At 44.4% G+C, this 20,952-nt stretch overlaps 1 protein-coding gene across 1 annotated transcript; it reads right to left on the bottom strand.

The window, feature by feature from the left end:
* Positions 1–1,643: 1,643 nt before the first annotated feature.
* pgr (progesterone receptor) lies at positions 1,644–20,417 on the bottom strand (the record flags this gene model as incomplete). Its single annotated transcript, XM_080526734.1, has 8 exons — positions 1,644–1,799; positions 5,435–5,592; positions 6,637–6,767; positions 11,901–12,045; positions 13,121–13,426; positions 17,964–18,080; positions 19,184–19,293; positions 19,873–20,417. The coding sequence occupies 8 exons, from the start codon at positions 20,415–20,417 to the stop codon at positions 1,644–1,646; spliced, it is 1,668 nt and encodes a 555-aa protein (XP_080382860.1).
* Between the last annotated feature and the right edge of the window lie 535 nt (positions 20,418–20,952).

The following is a 20,952-nucleotide window of genomic DNA, read 5'->3' as shown; positions in this document are numbered from 1 at the left end:
GTCAGAATTTAGTTTCTTACATTATCTGATCCATTAGGTGTTTATTAATGCCTGTGTGGTGTTATTTTTAAAATGTTGACATTTTTGAGTTAGTAATTAATAAAATACAAAGGTTCCATCGCACAAAACATAATGGAATGTAAAAACTTTGATGCTCGATATCTCTGAACTACCCTAAACGGAGATAGAACCTTATCATTCTCAGCTCACGAGTTGTTCAGGGCAAAAAGTGGGAAGTTCTTGACTTGGCCAAGTCAATCTTCAGATTGACCTCGAAAACAAACAAGTGAAGATGGCTGCAGTACAGGCCTGGCAGAGCATCACCAGAGAAGATATGTCTGGTGTCTGGGTTTAACACTAGAACAGCCATGAGTAAAGAACATTTCCTCCCTCTTTTCATGACTCTTCCTAGATATGTGCGTTCTACCACCCAGTATCCTTACATTTTCAAAATCACATCAGGATAAGCTAATATAAAGCTGTTTTTCTGTGTAGGAAGCAGGCTAATTTACAAGACACTCCAACTCGTGGTCGCTGTGTGTAAATAGCAGCTTCCCATTGTAAAGACTATGGTCATTTGACCCCTGAGGCGGCTCTTATAGTAGGTAAAAAAGGCACGGCTGTTCTAGTGTTAACAGGTCCTGAGTGCTTGATTTGTATTATTATTGTTATTATTATTATTATTATTATTCTCTGTATATAGCCTGTCCCGTAACGTTTGGTGCCCTGCAGTGACGACGGGCTCTCGCCCCGAATGTTTTATAAATAGCCTCGGATCTCCGGATCCTTTTTTTTTTGAAAGATCGCCATCAAATTAGCGCTTCGCTGTTGATTTAGCGCACCGCTCAACCAACCTCTGCTACCTCCCCCACCCCCCTGGTGCCCTGGAGTAGGGGGATTATGTATGCAAACATTGTCATTTCGAATTATGTACACAAATACCATCAAATAAAAGCTGAGAATCTCTATTTTATATAGAGATAATATATTCATTGTTTGATTTCAAATCCAACTCCACTTTTGGAGTATAGGGCCAATAGAAGAAGAAGAAGAAGAAGAAGAAGATTGTAAGCAATACTCTCTAACAGAATTTAAATGATACTTTCTCGTTTTTTAAAGCTGAAAAAAAAAAAGAATTGAAACATATGAATTGAAAAACAAACACAAACCATGTAAATGGATACGAGATTGTCCATGCCATCCATGAAAAATCAAAGCCTTGAAAAAACTTTTTCCTCTATTACAGACAATTAATCTCTGTACTTATTTTCACCTCAGTAACCACTGTCCCCTGCCCTCAATGCACCAAAACATGCGGCTCCAAGATCGGCCTCTTCTCCCACCTGAAGACCCACAAAGACCAAGAAGAAGACCAGTCATACTCGACTACGAGTGACCGACGATGATGATGATGATAATGAAATGAAAAGAGTACATTCGAGTCAATGGGGCTAACAGCTAACAGCTAGCATTCCACTGACCGGTTCTGGCTAACCATATCTGGCTAAAAGGACAACGAGAGAAACTTCTTCTGACTGAAGCCATCACTGTTAGTGCAGGAGGTGAGGAGGCGAGGAGGCGTGAGGAACGATACAAAACAACGCGCTTCCCCCCTTCACGGCGCCTTCGCTGGTCGGAGTCGGTCACTTGCTGTGAAAGAGGAGGGGCTTCACCATGCCGGCCAGGACCTTGGGCATCTGAGAGGCGATGACCTCGGACATCATCTCTGGGAACTCCACCTTCATGGCGTCCGCCTGGATGTAGGTGCTGAGGCAGTACAGGTTGACCTTCTTCACGATCTGCACAGGTAGAGAGAGAGAGAGCATCTGTCTGTGTTAGTCAGGTGGAGAGAGAGAGAGCATCTGTCTGTGTTAGTCAGGTAGAGAGAGAGAGAGCCTGGATGTAGGTGCCGAGGCAGTAGAGGTTGACCTTCTTCACAATCTGCACAGATTCAGATTCAGATTCAGATAACATTCATTGCCATTTATGTTGAAACACATAATGGACCTATCGCTAAGCCACGCCCCAAATCCAAGTCCAATCATATCACAGCAAAAGTCACGCCAGGCAGAAAACTTGGACAAACAACTCGCTAATATCTGATGGTGAAAAGCTTCTAGACTAAATATTCTTGTCATCTTAAAAAAAAAAAAAATACATGTCTATTACTTGCTGTGGTAAATCAGAAATCAGAAATTTGCCAACTCCCGCCATTGTAAGTCATTGAATGTCATTCAGTCACGGTCGGTCAGTCAGTCATTGTTTGTTTGTCCGAGTTTTCAAAGCGGGCGTGGCTTAGTGATAGGTCCATTGGAACTTGTTGTGGCATTGGAGTGTGCGTGCTAGTTCTATTTTTTCACAAATATACAATTAAAGACAAGTGCAAACAGGACAGAACAGTGAAAACAGACCAATCAGTGCAATGGGAATATAACAATATAGTGTATAGGTAGAGAGAGAGCACCTGTCTGTGTTAGGGCGTGTTCTCACTAGAACATTTGCTTCACTTGGAATCTGAGTTTAGGATAAAATTCGCTTTGCTCTGCGTCGTTTGGAGCTGTGAGAACGCGCATTCGAAGTCGCTCACGGAGCAAACAACCAACGCATGCTCCGCTTGAAAAGGGTGGTTTCTCTCTGGTTAGAAACGACGCATCGAGGCTGTCCATAGGAAAACAACAGCGCATGCGTGTTGATCTGGATAAGAGCGGGACGAACGGGCAATGTTACATTTTTCTGACCAATCAACTACCACGTCTGTTGCTTCGATTGCGTATGTTACTTTGTTTACATGAAGGGCTGTGAGAACGCAAATCAGAGAAATAATTTATGCAACAATGTTGAAGTCTCATCCACTTGCTCCGGGTCCTGATTCAGACTTTCATGTGAGAACATGACCTCAGTCACCAACACACCTCGGTCCTGAACAGAAACACCAGAACCCTGTTACTCTACCCAGAGGTGCTACCAGTGGCGGACTGGCCACCGGGCAAGCCTGGCAAATGCCAGGAGGGCCGCGAGACTGGGCCGCTCAGAATGTATTATATAAAAAATAGATATATATTAATAATAATTAATAACTTATTTCAGCAGACCGCGGCCCAAAACATTTGATATCGGCCGGGCCATCCACGCAGTTCTGCATCGCGGATGCCCAGGGCCCTAAACCAATAGGAGCAGAGTTCCCCTATGGGGCGGAGTTCCACGATATAGAACTGGAGTATGTAAACCAATAGGAGCATAGCTTTATGTAGCAGGGTAAACCAATAGGAGCAGAGCTTTAGGTAGCGGGGTAAACCAATAGGAGCAGAGCTTTAGGTAGCGGGGTAAACCAATAGGAGCAGAGCTTTAGGTAGCGGGGTAAACCAACCCCTATGGGGCTCCGCTCCACTCATAGAACTGTCGTAGTCAGCTCTGTATCGCCAGTGGACACGCACCTCATGTCATCATTCCGTTTATAACAGCAGTTAACGTTACACTGCTTTCATTTTCAGAATGGGGGAATTTGATGAGAGCGATGCAGTTAATGTGCAACAACTGGATGCAGCGAGCAAGTGTAGTTGGAAGTAGGAATGCACCGAAATTCGCATGTATTGGGCCGAAAATAGCACAAAAAAGTACATTCGGTGTGAAAAGGCTATTGAAAGAGATATTGACTGATGACTGCCTACTGATAATACATATAATTACAGCAAACATGTCTGTAGTTTGGCATCTGTCCTCTGACTTTTTATGTTAACAATCCGTGTTGCGCGTTGCGTTTGGAAATAGGGCTGTTGTGTCGCAAATGCCAGGGCTGTTTTTTGATCCCAGTCCGCCCCTGGGTGCTACAGTAGATAGATAGCGGCTAAACACAGACGCAGTATCTGCAACCTCTGAATACAGTTGCAGTAACAACACTTTTATCTATATCTTTTTATTCATTGTCTTATGTTGTTAAATGTTTATCTATTTATTTTCTCCATATATATGCATCTATTCTTGCCGTTTTTATTTTTATTTTTTTCTTACTATCCTTTTTTTCTGTATTCTTTCATGCTGTATGTAAAGCACTTTGAATTGCCCCTGTTGTATGAAATGTGACGTACAGATAAACTTGCCTTGCCTTACAGTATCTGACTAACCGTCCTTGGGTTGTTTGAAAGGCGCTATAGAAATTAAAGTTATCATTATTATTATTATTATTATTATTATTATTATTATTATTATTATTATTATTATTATTATGTTGGAGCAGGGATGACCAGTTCCCTACCCAGGGTTCCCACACCTTCTGAAACATCAAATTCAAGCACCTTTCAACCACCTTTCAAGGACTTTCAAGGACTTTCAAGACTCAAGAGAGAAAGAGAGAAAGAGAGAGAGAGAGAGAGAGAGAGAGAGAGAGAGAGAGAGAGAGAGAGAGAGAGAGAGAGAGAGGGGAATTCAAGCACTTTCAATGACCCATGTCTATTTTCAAAAACTTCTTTTTCTTTTTCTCAAATTCACAAACTTTCAAGGATTTCAAGGACCCGTGGGAGCCCTGCCTACCTCGTGCATGGCCCTGTGAGAGCCCTGCCTACCTTGTGTATGGCCCTGTGAGAGCCCTGCCTACCTCATGCATGGCCCTGTGGAGGCCTGCCTACCTCGTGCATGGCCCTGTGAGAGCACTGCCTACCTCGTGCATGGTGGGAGCCCTGCCTACCTCATGCATGGCCCTGGGGGAGCCTGCCTACCTTGTGCATGGCCCTGTGGGAGCCTGCCTACCTCGTGCATGGCCCTGTGGGAGCCCTGCCTACCTCGTGCATGGACCCATGGGAGGCCTGCCTACCTCGTGCATGGCGGAGCCCTGCCTACCTCGTGCATGGCCCTGTGCCCTGCCTACCTCGTGCATGGACCCGTGGAAGCCCTGCCTACCTCGTGCATGGCCCTGTGGGAGCCTGCCTACCTCGTGCATGGACCCGTGGAAGCCCTGCCTACCTCGTGCATGGCCCTGTGGGAGCATGCCTACCTTGTGCATGGTGGAGCCCTGCCTACCTCGTGCATGGCCCTGTGAGAGCCTGCCTACCTTGTGCATGGACCCATGGGAGGCCTGCCTACCTCGTGCATGGCGGAGCCCTGCCTACCTCATGCATGGCCCTGTGCCCTGCCTACCTCGTGCATGGATCCGTGGAAGCCCTGCCTACCTCATGCATGGCCCTGTGGGAGCCCTGCCTACCTCGTGCATGGACCCGTGGGAGCCTGCCTACCTCGTGCATGGACCCGTGGAAGCCCGGCCTACCTCGTGCATGGACCCGTGGAAGCCCTGCCTACCTCGTGCATGGCCCTGTGGAGGCCTGCCTACCTCGTGCATGGCCCTGTGGGAGCCTACCTACCTCGTGCATGGCGGAGCCCTGCCTACCTCGTGCATGGCGGAGCCCTGCCTACCTCGTGCATGGCCCTGTGGAGGCCTGCTTACCTCGTGCATGGCGTCCATCAGCTTGGTGAGGTGGTAGAAGCGCTGGGAGCTTGCCACCACGCCCTTCTCCCTCAGGTGGATGGCGTTGGTGAGCTCCCGGATGTAGTTCTGCCTCATCTCCTCAAACTGGGCCTGGCTCTTCAACCCCTCCAGCGGTACTGGGGAGGAAGCACGCCCATATGTGTCACCTTCTAATGCTTTGGTCCTCATGTCGGCAACCAATCAAAATGTTCTGAGAGACTGTGTGAACAACACACGTCCATGTATGTGACACAGTCTGATCATTTGGTCCGCATGTCGGCCACCAATCAAAATGTTCTGACTTTTCTTTTAAAACAGGGAACTACGTTTCAACGTTGTTGAGAATCACAACACAAACTCGCTGGTCGAGCCAAAATACTGCAACAACGCAATGGATTGGGTGAGTAATCCCCACTGCTACCTAGTTAACTAGAACACTACTTTACATTGTTAGCAGGCTCACAAAACAAGCTGTGTTAGTTGACTAGCGATGTGTCATTGATTTTCAACAATGTGGAAATGTACTCAAATGTACAAAAAAGTCAGATCATTACATCAGATCCTGTTATGAGGACCAAAGCATTAGAACGTGACACATATCATTACAGATATAACCATCCAGCTCCTCCCGCAAGGTGATTTATCAAGGGGAAGGTAACATACTGTAGTATGAAGCAATTTTTGTTGTTGTGAAGATCAACATCACCTTTGAAGGCTCAACTCTAAGCCATGTTTCTTTTTTTAAACCTTAACCTTTTGCATAGAGAAATCTCATGAAGATACAGTATACATAAATAAACCGAACAGTGCTTTGGACTTGATTTTTAATTAAAGTCAAATAAAGTCAATTGCCAAGCTGAAACTGATCACAAAAACAACAACTGGCTCATAGATACTACAGCAGAGGGTTCAGTTCAGGCACTCAGTTTATCAGAAATATGTTTTTCCTCTTGTTAAAGGTTAAAGATTTCAGATTGGTACAACAGCTGCTACTGTATATGTCGTTCTCTGGTTCAAGGTCCAGTCACATCCAGTACAACACATCTCACACGTTGGATACTTTTTCTGCACGATCACAATAGCTTCACATGTCTCTCTTTGTTATCATTCGCCACAAATAGGGTTAGGGTGGGACAGGCAGGGAGGTTAAGAAAAGGTCATCAGGCGTTGGGCCAGTTTACCAGTGTTGAGTAACATGATGGCTTTCATGCAGAGGAACTCCTCCCTGGTCACTTGAAGGCTGGCGAACTCCTGAGGAATGAACTGCATGGCCAAGCACAGGTCATAGATGGGCGATCTCCTCATGCCCTCCCTACAAGAACAAAGACAGCGGCACGGTTCATTTACAGGGTTCCTACAAGTTTCAACAAGTCAAATTTAAAGGTCTTTTTAGACCTTTTGTAGACCTCTTTGAATAGAATTTTAGACCTATTCACGACACCGTACGATAGCTTTTTGTCATCCTCGAGGTGATGAAATTAGGGATTTCACTGCCAAGGATAATTAATATAAAATAAATAAGTCCCATAATTACTCAAAAGTAAATTTTCATTTCCGCGTAAATAGTTCAGATATAGGTCAGACTGATTTCCTTGCAGGACAAGCTAATCTCATTTTTAATACCTAGCACCTCATTTTTTAGACCTAATAACTGAAATGTTAGACCTTTAGGCCTTATCAATAGCATTACTGGATTTTAGACTTTAAGCTTTTTAAGCCCAGCGCGGGAACCCTGTATTTATTTATTCGTTTATTTAAAAGGGACAATGGACAGTCATTGACTCTCCCTGAATTAGCTGGGTAGCTAAATTACACCAGCAGTCCCTGGGCAGGTAAATCCACAGGGGAAATATGGCCTCAGATGTTATAAACCATTTTCGATTATTCAACAACGTTGAAATTCATTGACATTTTTTCTGAATAAAAGACTGAACATTTGCTCAGTTCCCGACTTAAGAAAGAAATAGACACTGGAGAAACAGTACAAGAGGGGGAAGTAGAAATCTTAGGAGACACAGTATACGGGGGAAGCAGGTGTCTCAGGAGACACAGTATAGGGGAAGCAGGTGTCTCAGGAGACACAGTATAGGGGGTAGTAGATGTCTCAGGAGACACAGTGCTGGGGGGTAGTAGATGTCTCAGGAGACACAGTGCTGGGGGGTAGTAGATGTCTCAGGAGACACAGTGCTGGGGTGTAGTACTGTCCCACTTCCTGCTTCTGAGTAGATTAGATGTGTTTCTCCCTCGCTCCTCTCATACCACTGCTTTCCTGCTTTTTTCTTGCTTCTTTTTTTATAGTTTTAACAATTTTTATATAGCTTTTATTCCTACCATGCCTGCTATCTGTCAAAGTTGTGTGGATCTTTCAAAGAGAGTAGACTTATTGGAATATACTCTCCAGGGACGACTCTCCGCACTCAAGAATCGCTACGCTAATGGTTCTCCACCCACGCAAGCCTTTGAAGAGGTTTTAAATCTAAATTCACACTTCCCAAAGCTAACGAGGCAGGTGACAGCTGCAAAATTCACTGGACAGATGAATTATCCCCCGAAACTACTGAAAAGCAGCCAACTGAAGTCCTCGTTAGCACCGTTAGCATCATTAGCAACAGGTAGGCCCGAGCCATGGGCTTGCATGACTAAACAGAGCCGAGATAGGAGTCTGAGACACCGGCCCGCAGAGCAGCGAGCTGGCATGACTCCTAAGGCCCGAGATAAGAACATCAGAGTCACGCCAAGATTTCCCAGGCCTGGGAATCACGTGACTCCCCGGCCCCCTCCGGTGACTCCCCGGCCCGCAGGCACGAGCTCAAGGTCACCCCCTCCTTCTTCTAGTTCTCTGTGTGATATGCAGCGGATGAAACAGACTTCACCTCCAAAAGATACTTTGTTGATTGGAGACTCAGCGATCAGAAACGTAAGAGGTAAAAAATGACATATCCACTGTCTTCCTAACCTAACGGTCTCAGAAATAACAAAAGATTTGGAAGAAACACTGTCTAAAAACCCAGACACAAAGCGTCTTGTATTACATGCGGGACAAACCGATTCACGTAAAATGGGCTCAGTAGATTGAGACGTGATTTCATGGAACTTTTCAATAGACTTGACAAGCTTAAGATTGAGACATTCATCTGTGGACCACTACCCACTGTTGACAGAGGTAACCTGGAATTCAGCCGGCTCCTAAGCCTTAACACGTGGCTCTCTGGTGTGTGCCAACTTAAAAGGCTGAAATTCATTGACCACTGGAACATATTCTGGAGGCAGAGAGACCTATTCAAAAGAGATGGCCTCCACTTAAACAGATCGGGAGAATACCATTTAATGAACAACATACTCTTCAACCTCATAAACTCTGCTCCCCCTTCCCTCGATGCTCTTGAACCAACTGAAAGGCCTACAGCGCAGGATTCTTCAGACTCAGCACAGGCAGCTGAACTGCTCACAGTGGATAAACTCTCCCCACAGTCCTGCGACTCATCACAGCCTACAATAAAGGGCCCTCCAAACTCATCACAGCTGGCTGAAATGCGCGCTGCAGATGACCTCTCAGTCTCCCCATGCGCTGAACTGCGCTCCACAGTCGCCAGGGCAAAACTAATCATTAGCCAACTCGTTGAACCCCCACTAAGGCGACGGTCCAGCCCCTTTTCTCTCCCCCCACCCTCCCTCCCTGCCCCCGACCCCCCAAACCACTCTACCCCAAACTCCCAGAGACACTCATCCACTGAGTCCACTGAGCTCTCCTTCCTCCAATTCACGCCGTTCCTGCCTTTCTCAGCTAGGTTAGAGAAAATGGTGAAGACAGGAGTAGAGCTCACCCCGAAAGCTGCTCCATCTCAGGCAACTCTCCATTCTACAACACCTGGCCCCACACCCCCTGTGACGCCAACCTCATCAACAATGCCAGCCTCATCAACAATACCCATCGCCCTACCCCGCCACAGGATGCTATCTACAACACCCATCCCCATCCCCCGGATGACACCCATAATCAGAGAATCTTCAAAACTATAACTTAGAAATAAGAAGCGCCAGGCAATCATTTTTCTCTAAGATCATAAACAATAACATCAATAATGCCTGCATCCTTTTCAGAACTGTTGACAGACTAACAAATCCCCCAACACCCATTGCTCAGGAATTTCACTCGACTAGTAAATGCAATGAGCTTGCATCCTTTTTTAACAATAAAATAGAAACCATTAGACAAGGCATTAGGTCTTCTGTGTCAGGCATGAAAAACATGTCCCCATTAACAACCCCAAATAGGGCGGACATAACAACCATGTCACAATTTAACACCATTGATTACAAGACCCTAGATAAAATCATGTCACGTCTTAAACCATCCACCTGTGCCCTTGATGTCCTGCCAACAAGCTTTTAAAAAAACATATTTAGCTGCATGGCAGGCGAACTAATACAAATAATTAACACCTCCCTTTCATCAGGAATCTTCCCTGAAGCCCTGAAAACTGCAGTTATTAAGCCTCTACTAAAAAAGAACGGCCTAGACCCATTTGTACTAAACAACTACAGACCCATATCAAACCTTCCCTGTACAGGAACAATTCTTGAAATGGTTGCCCATGAACAACTTAGCAATTATTTGACCCTAAATGATCTCTTTGATGACTTTCAATCAGGCTTTCGCCCCCTACATAGCACTGAAACGGCCCTTATTAAGGTCCTTAATGACATTCGCGTAAACACAGACTCCGGAAAAATCTCAGTTTTGCTACTACTAGATCTTAGTGCTGCCTTTGACACTGTAGTAGACCATGACATTCTAATAGATAGACTAAAAACCTGGGTAGGACTTTCGGGCACTGCCCTAAACTGGTTTAGATCCTACCTACAGGACAGAAGCTACTATGTCTCCATTGGCAACTTTGTATCTGACCAAATTAAAATGACATGTGGGGTTCCCCAAGGGTCAATCCTTGGCCCCCTTCTATTCAATCTCTACATCCTTCCATTGGGACACATCATAAAAAAGAACAAAATTGCCTACCACAACTATGCGGATGACACTCAAATCTACATAGCCCTCTCACCGAACAACTATAGTCCCATTGACAATCTCTGTAATTACATTGAGCAAATAAACGCCTGGATGACACAAAACTTCCTCCAACTAAACAAGGACAAAACAGAGATAATTGTATTCGGTGCACCTGACAAAAGATCGAAAGTCAGTGCAAAACTTGATTCTCTCTCTCTTCAAACTAAAAAACAGGTCAGAAATCTTGGTGTAATTCTAGACTCCGATCTAAACTTCAACAGCCACATAAACTCGATAACTAAATCAGCCTACTATCACCTGAAAAACATAACAAGGATGAGAGGTTTCATGTCCAAGCAAGACCTTGAAAAACTCATCCATGCATTTGTTTCGAGTAGACTTTGATTATTGTAATGGTCTACAAACAGGCCTATCTAAAGGAGCTGTTCGTAAATTGCAGCTCATCCAAAACGCCGCTGCTAGGGTCCTAACAAAAACAAAGAAATTTGAACACATTACACCAATCCTGAGATCCCTGCACTGGCTACCAGTCTCTCAGAGAATTGAATTCAAAATCCTCCTAATTACATACAAATCACAAAATGGTCTTGGACCAAAATACATATCAGATCTCCTCCCACCCTATATTCCCGCAAGGTCCCTAAGGTCAGCTGAGACAAATCAGCTAATAATTCCAAGAGTAAAAACAAAACACGGTGCAGCAGCTTTCAGTCACGCTGCTGCATGCTCCTGGAACAAACTCCCTGAAGAAATCAAACAGGCCCAAACCCTTAAAATATTTAAAACTAAGCTAAAAACCTTCATGTTTTGCACCAGTTATGATTAAACACAAACACTTCTATCAATGTCTTTTTTCCATTAACTATTGTCTTTTTAAATGTTTTATTTATTTACTTCTTATATTTACTTTTATTCATTGTCATTTTTATTTTCTTATGCTCCTCTTGCTGTATTTTTAAATAATGCATGTAAAGCACTTTGAATTGCCCCTGTTGTATGAAATGTGCTATACAAATAAACTTGCCTTGCCTTGCCTAGTAGTGCTGGGGGGTAGTAGATGTCTCAGGAGACACAGTGCTGGGGGTAGTAGATGTCTCAGGAGACACAGTGCTGGGGGGTAGTAGATGTCTCAGGAGACACAGTGCTGGGGGGTAGTAGATGTCTCAGGAGACACAGTGCTGGGGGATAGTAGATGTCTCAAGAGACACAGTATAGGGGGTAGTAGATGTCTCAGGAGACACAGTATAGGGGGAAGCAGGTGTCTCAGGAGACACAGTATAGGCGGAAGCAGGTGTCTCAGGAGACACAGTATAGGGGGTAGTAGATGTCTCAGGAGACACAGTATATGGGGAAGCAGGTGTCTCAGGAGGCACAGTAGTAGATGGTAGTAGATGAATATAGGACACTACTTACTGGCTGAGGATGAGGTCAGGAGCAAAGTACAAGTACTCGCTGGTGACGTTCTGGAACGACCTCCAGCCCAGAGAGAACACCATCAGGTTCATCCAGGAGTACTGGATGAGGGTCATCTGGTCGCTGATGTGTAGACTACGAAATCCTTTTTAAAGAAGAAAGAAATATGTTAGAAATCGGATATGCTGTATCGACACTGTCGTACCTATTTTGTTCTGTAATTTAGGTTCTAACATTCGTTCTACATCTAACTGCATGTTTAGAACATCAACATGCTAAAAACACATAATATGTGTTGTGATGATCACACAGTCCTTGCTTTTGAACACAACTGAATTGTGTGAACCCTATTGAATCCAATTCACAAATTATAAGTATTCGGTGATCCTAAAACTGTTGTTTGTTGCATCGAGTGGGCTCTTCAACACTTCAACTTTCATAATATGCCAAAGAAATGGAAAACACATTTTCTTTTTCTTTTTAAAATGAGCTTTTTGCTCATTTGCGAGACTTGAGAATTGCCGACATGCGGCCCTTTTCACCAGACCGTGTCTCACACATCCTTGTGCTTCTCTATCTGGGCTGGAGGTGGAAGGCAGGGTTGCCAGACGGGATTGACAATTCCCAGCCCAACCAGTCTAAAAGCTGCTGAATCCACCCGTCCAGTGTGACCAAAAGTAGCCCAATCTGGCAACACTGGTGGTGGAAGGTCTGGTGCGTATCTGTGAGCAGGTCTGTGACCGCAGAAACCTTGGCCAGGCAGATCGGTTAGCATCTGGCTGGACTTACTGCTGCTGTTTCATGTTTCACAACAAACGTCGAGTCGTTAACCCTCGTCATGGGAATCCGCCTCATCTTTAAGCCTTAACCGTTATTTATCTACTGATAACAGATCACGTTATTAAAAAACACAGGCACATGATCTCTGCCCATATTTGGGAGGAGAAACCGACAGTGAGGCCAGTGATGCTAGTAAACTTTGGCAAAAGCCTGATCCCCGCAGCCATTGTTGCCTTAAATAACAGACCGCGCTGAGTGTGTGTACTTGTGTATCTGTCATGTGTAGTACTGTCTGTTGTTGTCTGTGTTATACAGTGTTGTATGTATATATGTATACTGTACAGTGGTCTGACAATGAATCCGAATCTCAAATCTAATCTCAAACACGGTGTGGTGTAGTCAGCGTGTTGCTGAGCAGCTAGAAGTAGAGGGCTCGTTACCTGGCAGGGACTTAGACCACCTGACGATCCACAGCAGCTGCCTCTCACACAGGCGGTTGAGGCTGTTGAGCAGGAGGTGGGGCATGTCGGGCTGCGTGTCGTCATAGCCTGAGTACACCACCTCAGGCTCGATGCTCTCCAGGATGCTGAGGATCTGAGGGGAGAGCTGCAGCTCTCTGAGGCCTGGCAGGCAGGACATGGAGGTCAGGGTCTGGCCGTCGCTGGACAAGGTCAGGGGCGACGGGAACATCAGGGCGGGGGCCAGCCCCATGGCCTTCAGGGTCCCGAACCGCTTCAGCTTCCGGCCTGGAAACAAGGATGCGTTATATTATATATATACAGTATATCTCAAAAGTGAGTACACCCTTTAGATTTTTGCAAATATTCTGTTATATCCTTTCAGGGGATAACATTATCCTACTGAAACTTTGATATAACTTAAAGTAGTCAGTGTGCTGCTTGAATAACAGTATAGATTTATGTGTACTCAGTACACAGCTGTTAATGTCTAAACAGCTGGCAACAAAAGTGAGTACACCCCATAGTGAACATGTCCTAATTGTGCCCAATGCTGTTGTTTTCCCGCCCTGGTGTCATGTGACTCGTTAGTGTTACAAGGATTCAGGTGTAAATGATAAGCAGGGCTGTTAAATTTGTTGTTTTGGGCACAATTCTCTCTGAATGCTGGACAACATGGCACCTCATGGCAAGGAACTCTCTGAGCGGCTGAAAAAAAGGATTATTGCGCTTCACAAAGATGGCCTTGACTATAAGAAGATTGCCAACACCCTGAAAATGAGTTGCAGCACAGTGGCTAAGATCATACAGCGGTTTTCCAGGACCGGTTCCACTCGGAACAGGCCTCGCCAGGGTCGACCAAAGAAGTTGAGTCCACGTGCTCAGCGTCATATCCAGAGGTTGGTTTCCAAAAATAGACGTGCGAGTGCTTCCAGCATTGCTGCAGAGGTTGCAGAAGTGGGATGTCAGCCTGTCAGTGCCCAGACCATACGCCGCACACTGCATCAAATCGGTTTGTATGGCCGTCGCCCCAGACAGAGGCCTCTTCCGAAACCGATGCATAAGAAAGCCCGCAAACAGTTTGCTGAAGACAATGAATCCAAGAACATGAGTTACTGGAACCATGTCCTGTGGTCTGATGAGACCAAAATAAACCTGTTTGGGTCAGATGGTATCCGGCGTGTGTGGCGGCACCCTGGTGAGGAGTACCAAGACAAATGTGTTTTGCCTACAGTCAAGCATGGTGGTGGCAGCATCATGGTCTGGGGCTGCATGAGTGCTGCCGGCACTGGGGAGCTGCATTTCATTGAGGGACACATGAATTCCAATATATACTGTGACATCCTGCAGCAGAGCATGATCCCCTCTCTTCGGAAACTGGGCCGTTTTTTTAGGGCAGTTTTCCAACATGATAATGACGCTAAACACACCTCCAAGATGACAAAGGCCTTGCTGAAGAAGCTGAAGGTTAAGGTGATGGACTGGCCAAGTATGTCTCCAGACCTAAACCCAATTGAGCACATGTGGGGCATCCTCAAGAGGAAGGTGGAGGAGTGCAAGGTGTCCAACATCCGTGGGCTCCGTGATGTCGTCATGGAGGAGTGGAAGAAGATTCCAGAAGCAACCTGTGCAGCTCTGGTGAATTCCATGCCCAGGAGGGTTAAAGCAGTGCTAGATAACAATGGTGGTCACACAAAATATTGACACTTTGGGCACAATTTAGACATGTTCACTATGGGGTGTACTCACTTTTGTTGCCAGCTGTTTAGACATTAACAGCTGTGTACTGAGTAATTTTCAATGGACAATAAATCTATACTGTTATTCAAGCAGCACACTGACTACTTTAAGTTATATCAAAGTTTCATTAAGATAGTGTTATCCCCTGAAAGGATATGACAGAATATTAGCAAAAATCTAAAGGGTGTACTCACTTTTGAAATATACTGTATATATTACTCTCATACCTTTAGTTTTTTGTTTAGTTTATTTAGCACACATGAAACGGTGCAAGAAGGGAACCTCACGGAAAGTTCCACTCCCGTCAATAGCTAGGTTTCAATATAACATAAAGAACACTTGGTACATGTAAATAAGATAAAAGAAACCACAAACAGAATCATATCCATGGGGCAAAAAGGTAGGACAGCACAACAAAAAAGAAACTGAAAAAAGACACAAGGATACATAGTTTGCTCAGAACACATCAAGAAAAGGAAAACAGAAATAAGAGCAAAAATCATGGAAAGGAAAAATGTTATGAAGAATTTAAAAGAAAAAAAAAAGAAAGAAAGAAAAGAAAACCATTCTATTATAAGAATATTAACATCTGTTTAGTCTAGATCAGTGGTCTTCAACCGGGGGTCCGCAGAGGTACTGCAGGGGTCCGCCAATTTTTGTCATAATAATTCACAATTTTCACCAAAATAATCAGTGAGAATGTAAAAATATAACAAAAATGATATTGAGTAAAGTACAAGCATTAATAGGCAATAATAAACTACTTTTGACAAAAACAATTTACAAAATAAATTATGCCCATGATGCAGAGTCTAACATAAAGTCAGCTGGAAAAAATTACACACCTGTCTAGCAAGCTAGGTGTTGGCTAAAACGCTGCAGTTCGGTCTTCATTGCGAAATTAACGTTAATTAATAACTAGCATAACGTTACTAATTTAGTTACTAGTTTGCTAATAACAAACCCGCCTCTTTGCTTCTCTATGCGCCGCTCCTTTACCATTCCGAGGTCAGATCCCGTGGATCAGTATTGGCGCGCGTCTTTGAATTACGCACAGCTATCCACGAGATTCTGGTTGGCCAAAACCGCGCGGAGCTGGCTGCGCATTTCAATGCATTTCCGCGGATTCCGCGGTGCCCTCGCCTGACGTGAAATGCGCAATTGTTGATCACTTGGAGGCACTCGAAAGTCAATTTGAGAAGTACTTTTCTGATGTGCATGTGCCAACGTCTAAGCACAAGACATGGATACGGTTTCCATTCAAAGACAATGCATCCGACGCCTAAACCTGACAGCCGCTGAGGAAAATCAGCTGATAGACAGTACACACAAGAATGTGTACGAGTCACAGCCTCTCACCCAGTTCTGGATCCATTGCCAGAAATACTTCCCCCAACTGACAGCAAAGGCCATGGTGAGCCTCTTGCGTTTTGCAACAACTTATCTTTGTGAAAGAGGATTCTCCTCCCTCACCTACCTGAAGAGCAAATACAGTTCCAGACTGCAGCCTGAGGATGACATGATGCTCTGCCTGACAACCTCCATCTCCCCCAGAATAGACAGGGTGTGTACCACCCACCAGGGCCAGTCATCTCACTGAGGTAGGCATACCTGGCTTCCTGAAGCTAAAAGTTTCATTGTTGAAAAAGAATAATAATAATAGAAAATATAAGCCTCATCAACACTGGCGGACTCAGGGGGGGGCAGGGGGGGCGACCGCCCCTCCTGGTGCCCCCACGGTTGAAAAACATCTCTCTTAAGTGCCCTTTTGAGTGGCGAAAATGAGAGGACGTGCTCTATTGGTGCCCCTCCAATGGTCTAAACCTGACCATGAGCCCCCACAGTGGAAAAAAGTCACACTAAAGTGCCCTTTTGAGTGGCAAAATTAGAGGATGTGCCCTATTGGCTGCCCTTCCAATGGTCTAAACTTGACCATGTGCACTGATGGGGTCCCATGTTGTCCAGTAGCTGCCCTTTTTTTCTTTTCGCCCCTGCCCTTCAAACAGCCTGAGTCCGCCACTGCTCATCAACAACAACAACAACAACAACAACAACAACAACAATAATAATAATAATAATAACCAATCATAATTATGCATGAACGTTTTATCAATCATAAACACATATAGGCTAATAACCCAGTTTATAAATAGGTTAATACGGTGAAATAAAAGGTGAATGAAGTAAATATAAAAGTTATTATAGGCTTTAAAATGTGAGACATTTAAAAATATATATTACATGTGGGGGTCCCTGTTCTATTTGTCTCTCATCCAAGGGGTCCTTGGGTTGAAAAAGGTTGAAGACCCCTGGTCTAGATCTTTAATCTTTATAGGGAGGCAAAGTGTTTCCTTCTTTGACTTTGACGGCATGTACCTGACACTGTTGCATTCTGGGAATTGCTTTGAACCAGATCATACTAGACGTGTATGCCTGGCAGCTTGTTGTTTGTTAGTCAGTTAGTTTGTTTGTCTTGTGTATAAAACAGAAAAATAGTTAAGTTTGTTTGTTTGTGTTGTGTATAAAACAGAAAAACTGAAAATAGAAAAACTGAAAATAAAAAAACGTTGACGGCATGTTTCTGAGTCCGATTCCTAAACGATGTTCTCAATATTTAGTTTACTTGGGAAAAATAACGGTTGACTGATTAGATCCTTTCATAGTCACACTCCCTCTTCAGATCCTTTCATAGTCACACTCCCTCTTCATTATCCCCAAGTATCAACTAACACAAAAGAAGGTTAAAACAACTATTTAAAAATCCAAACAGCGATATCGTAACAAAAGGAAATAGAAAACAATTAAGCACCTCAACACAGTGCCTCATTATACTGTCAAAACGGACGGCGGTTTGATGCTTTTGCCAATTTTCATGAAGTGTTTTTTTCGTGCGTTTGATCTGGAAGCACTTTGGACGTCTGAAAGTCCTTGACTTTAAAGTGTGACTCCGGCATAACATGAGAGACATGCAACCTCATTAATGTGACACCAGATACGAGAGACAGGCATTGGTGAATTACAAAAGGAACACAGGAACACACACACACAAACACACACACACACACACACACACACACAAAGCTACCTCCGAGCATCATCCCAGCTTGATAGCACTTTCGTAGGCGACACGCGGGGCAATTCTTTCTCCGAATCTTATCCACGATGCAGTCGTTTCGACCGGCACAAAGGTAGTTATGATGACCTGTTCAATAAAATAACAATGTAGGCTATAAATGAAGTTATTTTCTTATTATCTTCACACATCAAATCACCTCAGAGTTATAAATCTCATGTCATAAGCTTGATAGTATTGTTTGTGGATATGGCTTGGCTGTTCCTCCTCTCTCCAGAGTGAGAGAGGGGGCTTTTGAAGAGAGAGAGAGAGAGAGAGAGAGAGAGAGAGAGAGAGAGAGAGAGAGAGAGAGAGAGAGAGAGAGAGAGAGAGAGAGAGAGAGAGAGAGAGAGAGAGAGAGAGAGAGAGAGAGAGAGAGAGAGAGAGAGAGAGAGAGAGAGAGAGAGGGAGGGAGAAAGAGGGACATTAGATAGAGGCAAGGCTGTGAGGACAGGGTGACATGGCCATGGTCAGACACAGAGGCTCATATATATCTCCCTCTGGAAGATAACGAGAAAAACAACTCAGAAAATAAGAACACTGTGAACATTGGTCAAAGTGATACATTGGCTAATGACCAACACAAGACACCCTGGAAGGTTGATTAAACCACTATCGAATGACACTGTCGTTCTCTGCGTGTGGTCCCTGCGGTCCCATGCTGTGTCATTTCACTAGAACACAAACACTTCTATCACTGTCTTTTATCCATTAACTTATTGTCTTATTTAATGTTTTATCTATTTACTTACTTCTTCTTATATTTGCTTTTTATTCATTGTAATTTTTTATTTTCTTACTATGCTCCTCTTGCTGTATTTTATAATTATAATGTATATAAAGCACTTTGAATTGCCCCTGTTGTATGAAATGTGCTATACAAAAAACTTGCCTTGCCTTGCCTAGAAGTGAAAATAAAAAAATAAGACTCACTGGTGAAAAGATCCTGCTGTTACTGGTTTTCACTTTGACTTATTCCAGCTCAGCTGTAATAGTTAGTTGCTGAATTTCTTGTCTGACAAGCCTCTAACAAGACTCTAGTAAGTAAGTAATTAAACTTTATTTATATAGCACCCTTCTCAGCACGAATGCACAGGGTGCTTTACATATACTCTACTCTACTCTACCCAAGACTTTAACAGTTTAACAACGACTTCACCATATTGATATTGTTTCACATCGCCTTTGCTCACCTTCCACTGCTCTTTTAAAGAATACTTTGCAACTTCCACAGGTCAGGACACCGTAGTGACATCCTGAAGCCTCGTCCCCACAGATCATGCACAGTCTCTGGGGTGGCATACTGAAACACAGAGGAGACATACAGCACACTCACTTGAGACACACGACAGCAGCTTGACCTCCTCATAAAGCAGGTAACAGTATTTCATAACTCCATATTAGATTAGATTAGATTAGATTAGATTAGATTCAACTGTATTGTCATGGCAGACTACAAGTTCTATACAACGCTGTTTAGCATCCAACCAGAACTGCAAATATTCTATATAAATAGAAGAAGAATGGTAGTGATAGGTAACTATGTAATACAGTATGTGCAGAGGTAGTGTTGTAAACATCAGTATAGTTTAGAGGTACATACAGTTATGGGCTATATAAAGTTATGAGCTATGTACAGTTATGAGCTATATACAGTTATGAATTATATACAGTTATGAGCTATATACAGTTACGAGCTGTAGAGATGTACAGTGGGGTCGTTTATGTACAGTATCTAATGTGCAGAAGTATAAAATAAGCTATATCAGGAGACATGTGTAATATACAGTAGTGTGACCACTAGTACAGGCATGACTTCACTGTGTTAGTATCTTTAGTTAGTTCTCTTTCTTAGCCCACTATACATATGGAGGTGTCTTACCCAGCGTATGAGGTGTATGTTGGCGATCTCTGTAGCAAGGCTGAGCTGTGGATGCCATCTGGAGACACGTAACCACCGTGTTGGTACTGGTCTTCTGTCGGTTGGCACCAGAACTGCGGTTCTGTAGGAGACTGGGTCTGGATCGACCATCTGGGAATCTCACTCTTGTAAATCATCAGATGCTGCGGCGCCTGTGGACTACCCATCACGTCGAAGTTCATCATCATGCCCTTACCCGGTAAAGCAGTCACACTTCTGGAGTCAGTGCTTGTTTGGGGTACGGGGTTTGTCTGGTTCAAGTCGACGAGGAAGTTATAGGAGCTGTCTAAGTGTGCGTGTGGTCCGGGAGGGAGGGAAGGAGGGAATGTCGTGGACTCGTCCATAAACACCAGTTGCTTTTTCCTGTCGGTATCGTAACTTAAGGTATTAAGAGCAGGTAGGTTCGCTATCGGGTCCATTTCAGGAGCACTGGTGCCCATAATCAGCGAGGGTTCCTGCTCGTCTTTAATGAACTTATAGACGCCCGTGGTGGAAGTGGGGGTCATGCTCGGCGATGACAAGTTCTCCTTTACGCGAAATGCTCCTTTACTGCACACCTCTGTCCATGGCACGCTGTCGGACTTCAGATATTCGTCTGCAGCATAATAAGGTTTAGAAGTTGTAGTAAGTGAGTTATCGGTTAGGGTACAGTCCTTGAACATCGCAGTGTCGTTGCTGGAGCCAGGGTTAGGGTTATGGCACAGCAACGCGCCCACGTTTCCAAAATGACGCTTGGCGGAGGGCGCACAGGCGAACGGCTGTGGATCATTTGATGTTTTCCCCCCCTGATTAAATCTGACCTCTGTGTTATACTTCTCGATCATGCCACTTACTATTTGACTTGTCTCTGCGGTGGAATCTGCGCTCGAAGTTTTCACTGTCACTGTTTCCATCCTGTCGTTTGCTTTGTTGTTTTCCATCCCCAGATTGGAAGCGGAGCGAAGCCACAGAAGGAGAGCCTGTTCGTCTGGAGACTGGACGTGTGTGTCCCGTAAAGACCTTCCCAAAACCTTCCTCCCCGTTGTGAAGGCTGTGCCAAAT

Source organism: Nansenia antarctica (genome assembly GCF_963989245.1).
Source record: "Nansenia antarctica genome assembly, chromosome: 1".
Lineage (NCBI taxonomy): Eukaryota > Metazoa > Chordata > Actinopteri > Argentiniformes > Microstomatidae > Nansenia > Nansenia antarctica.
The sequence above is the reverse complement of the archived record's forward strand: the minus strand, read 5'-3'. Positions and strand labels throughout refer to the sequence as shown.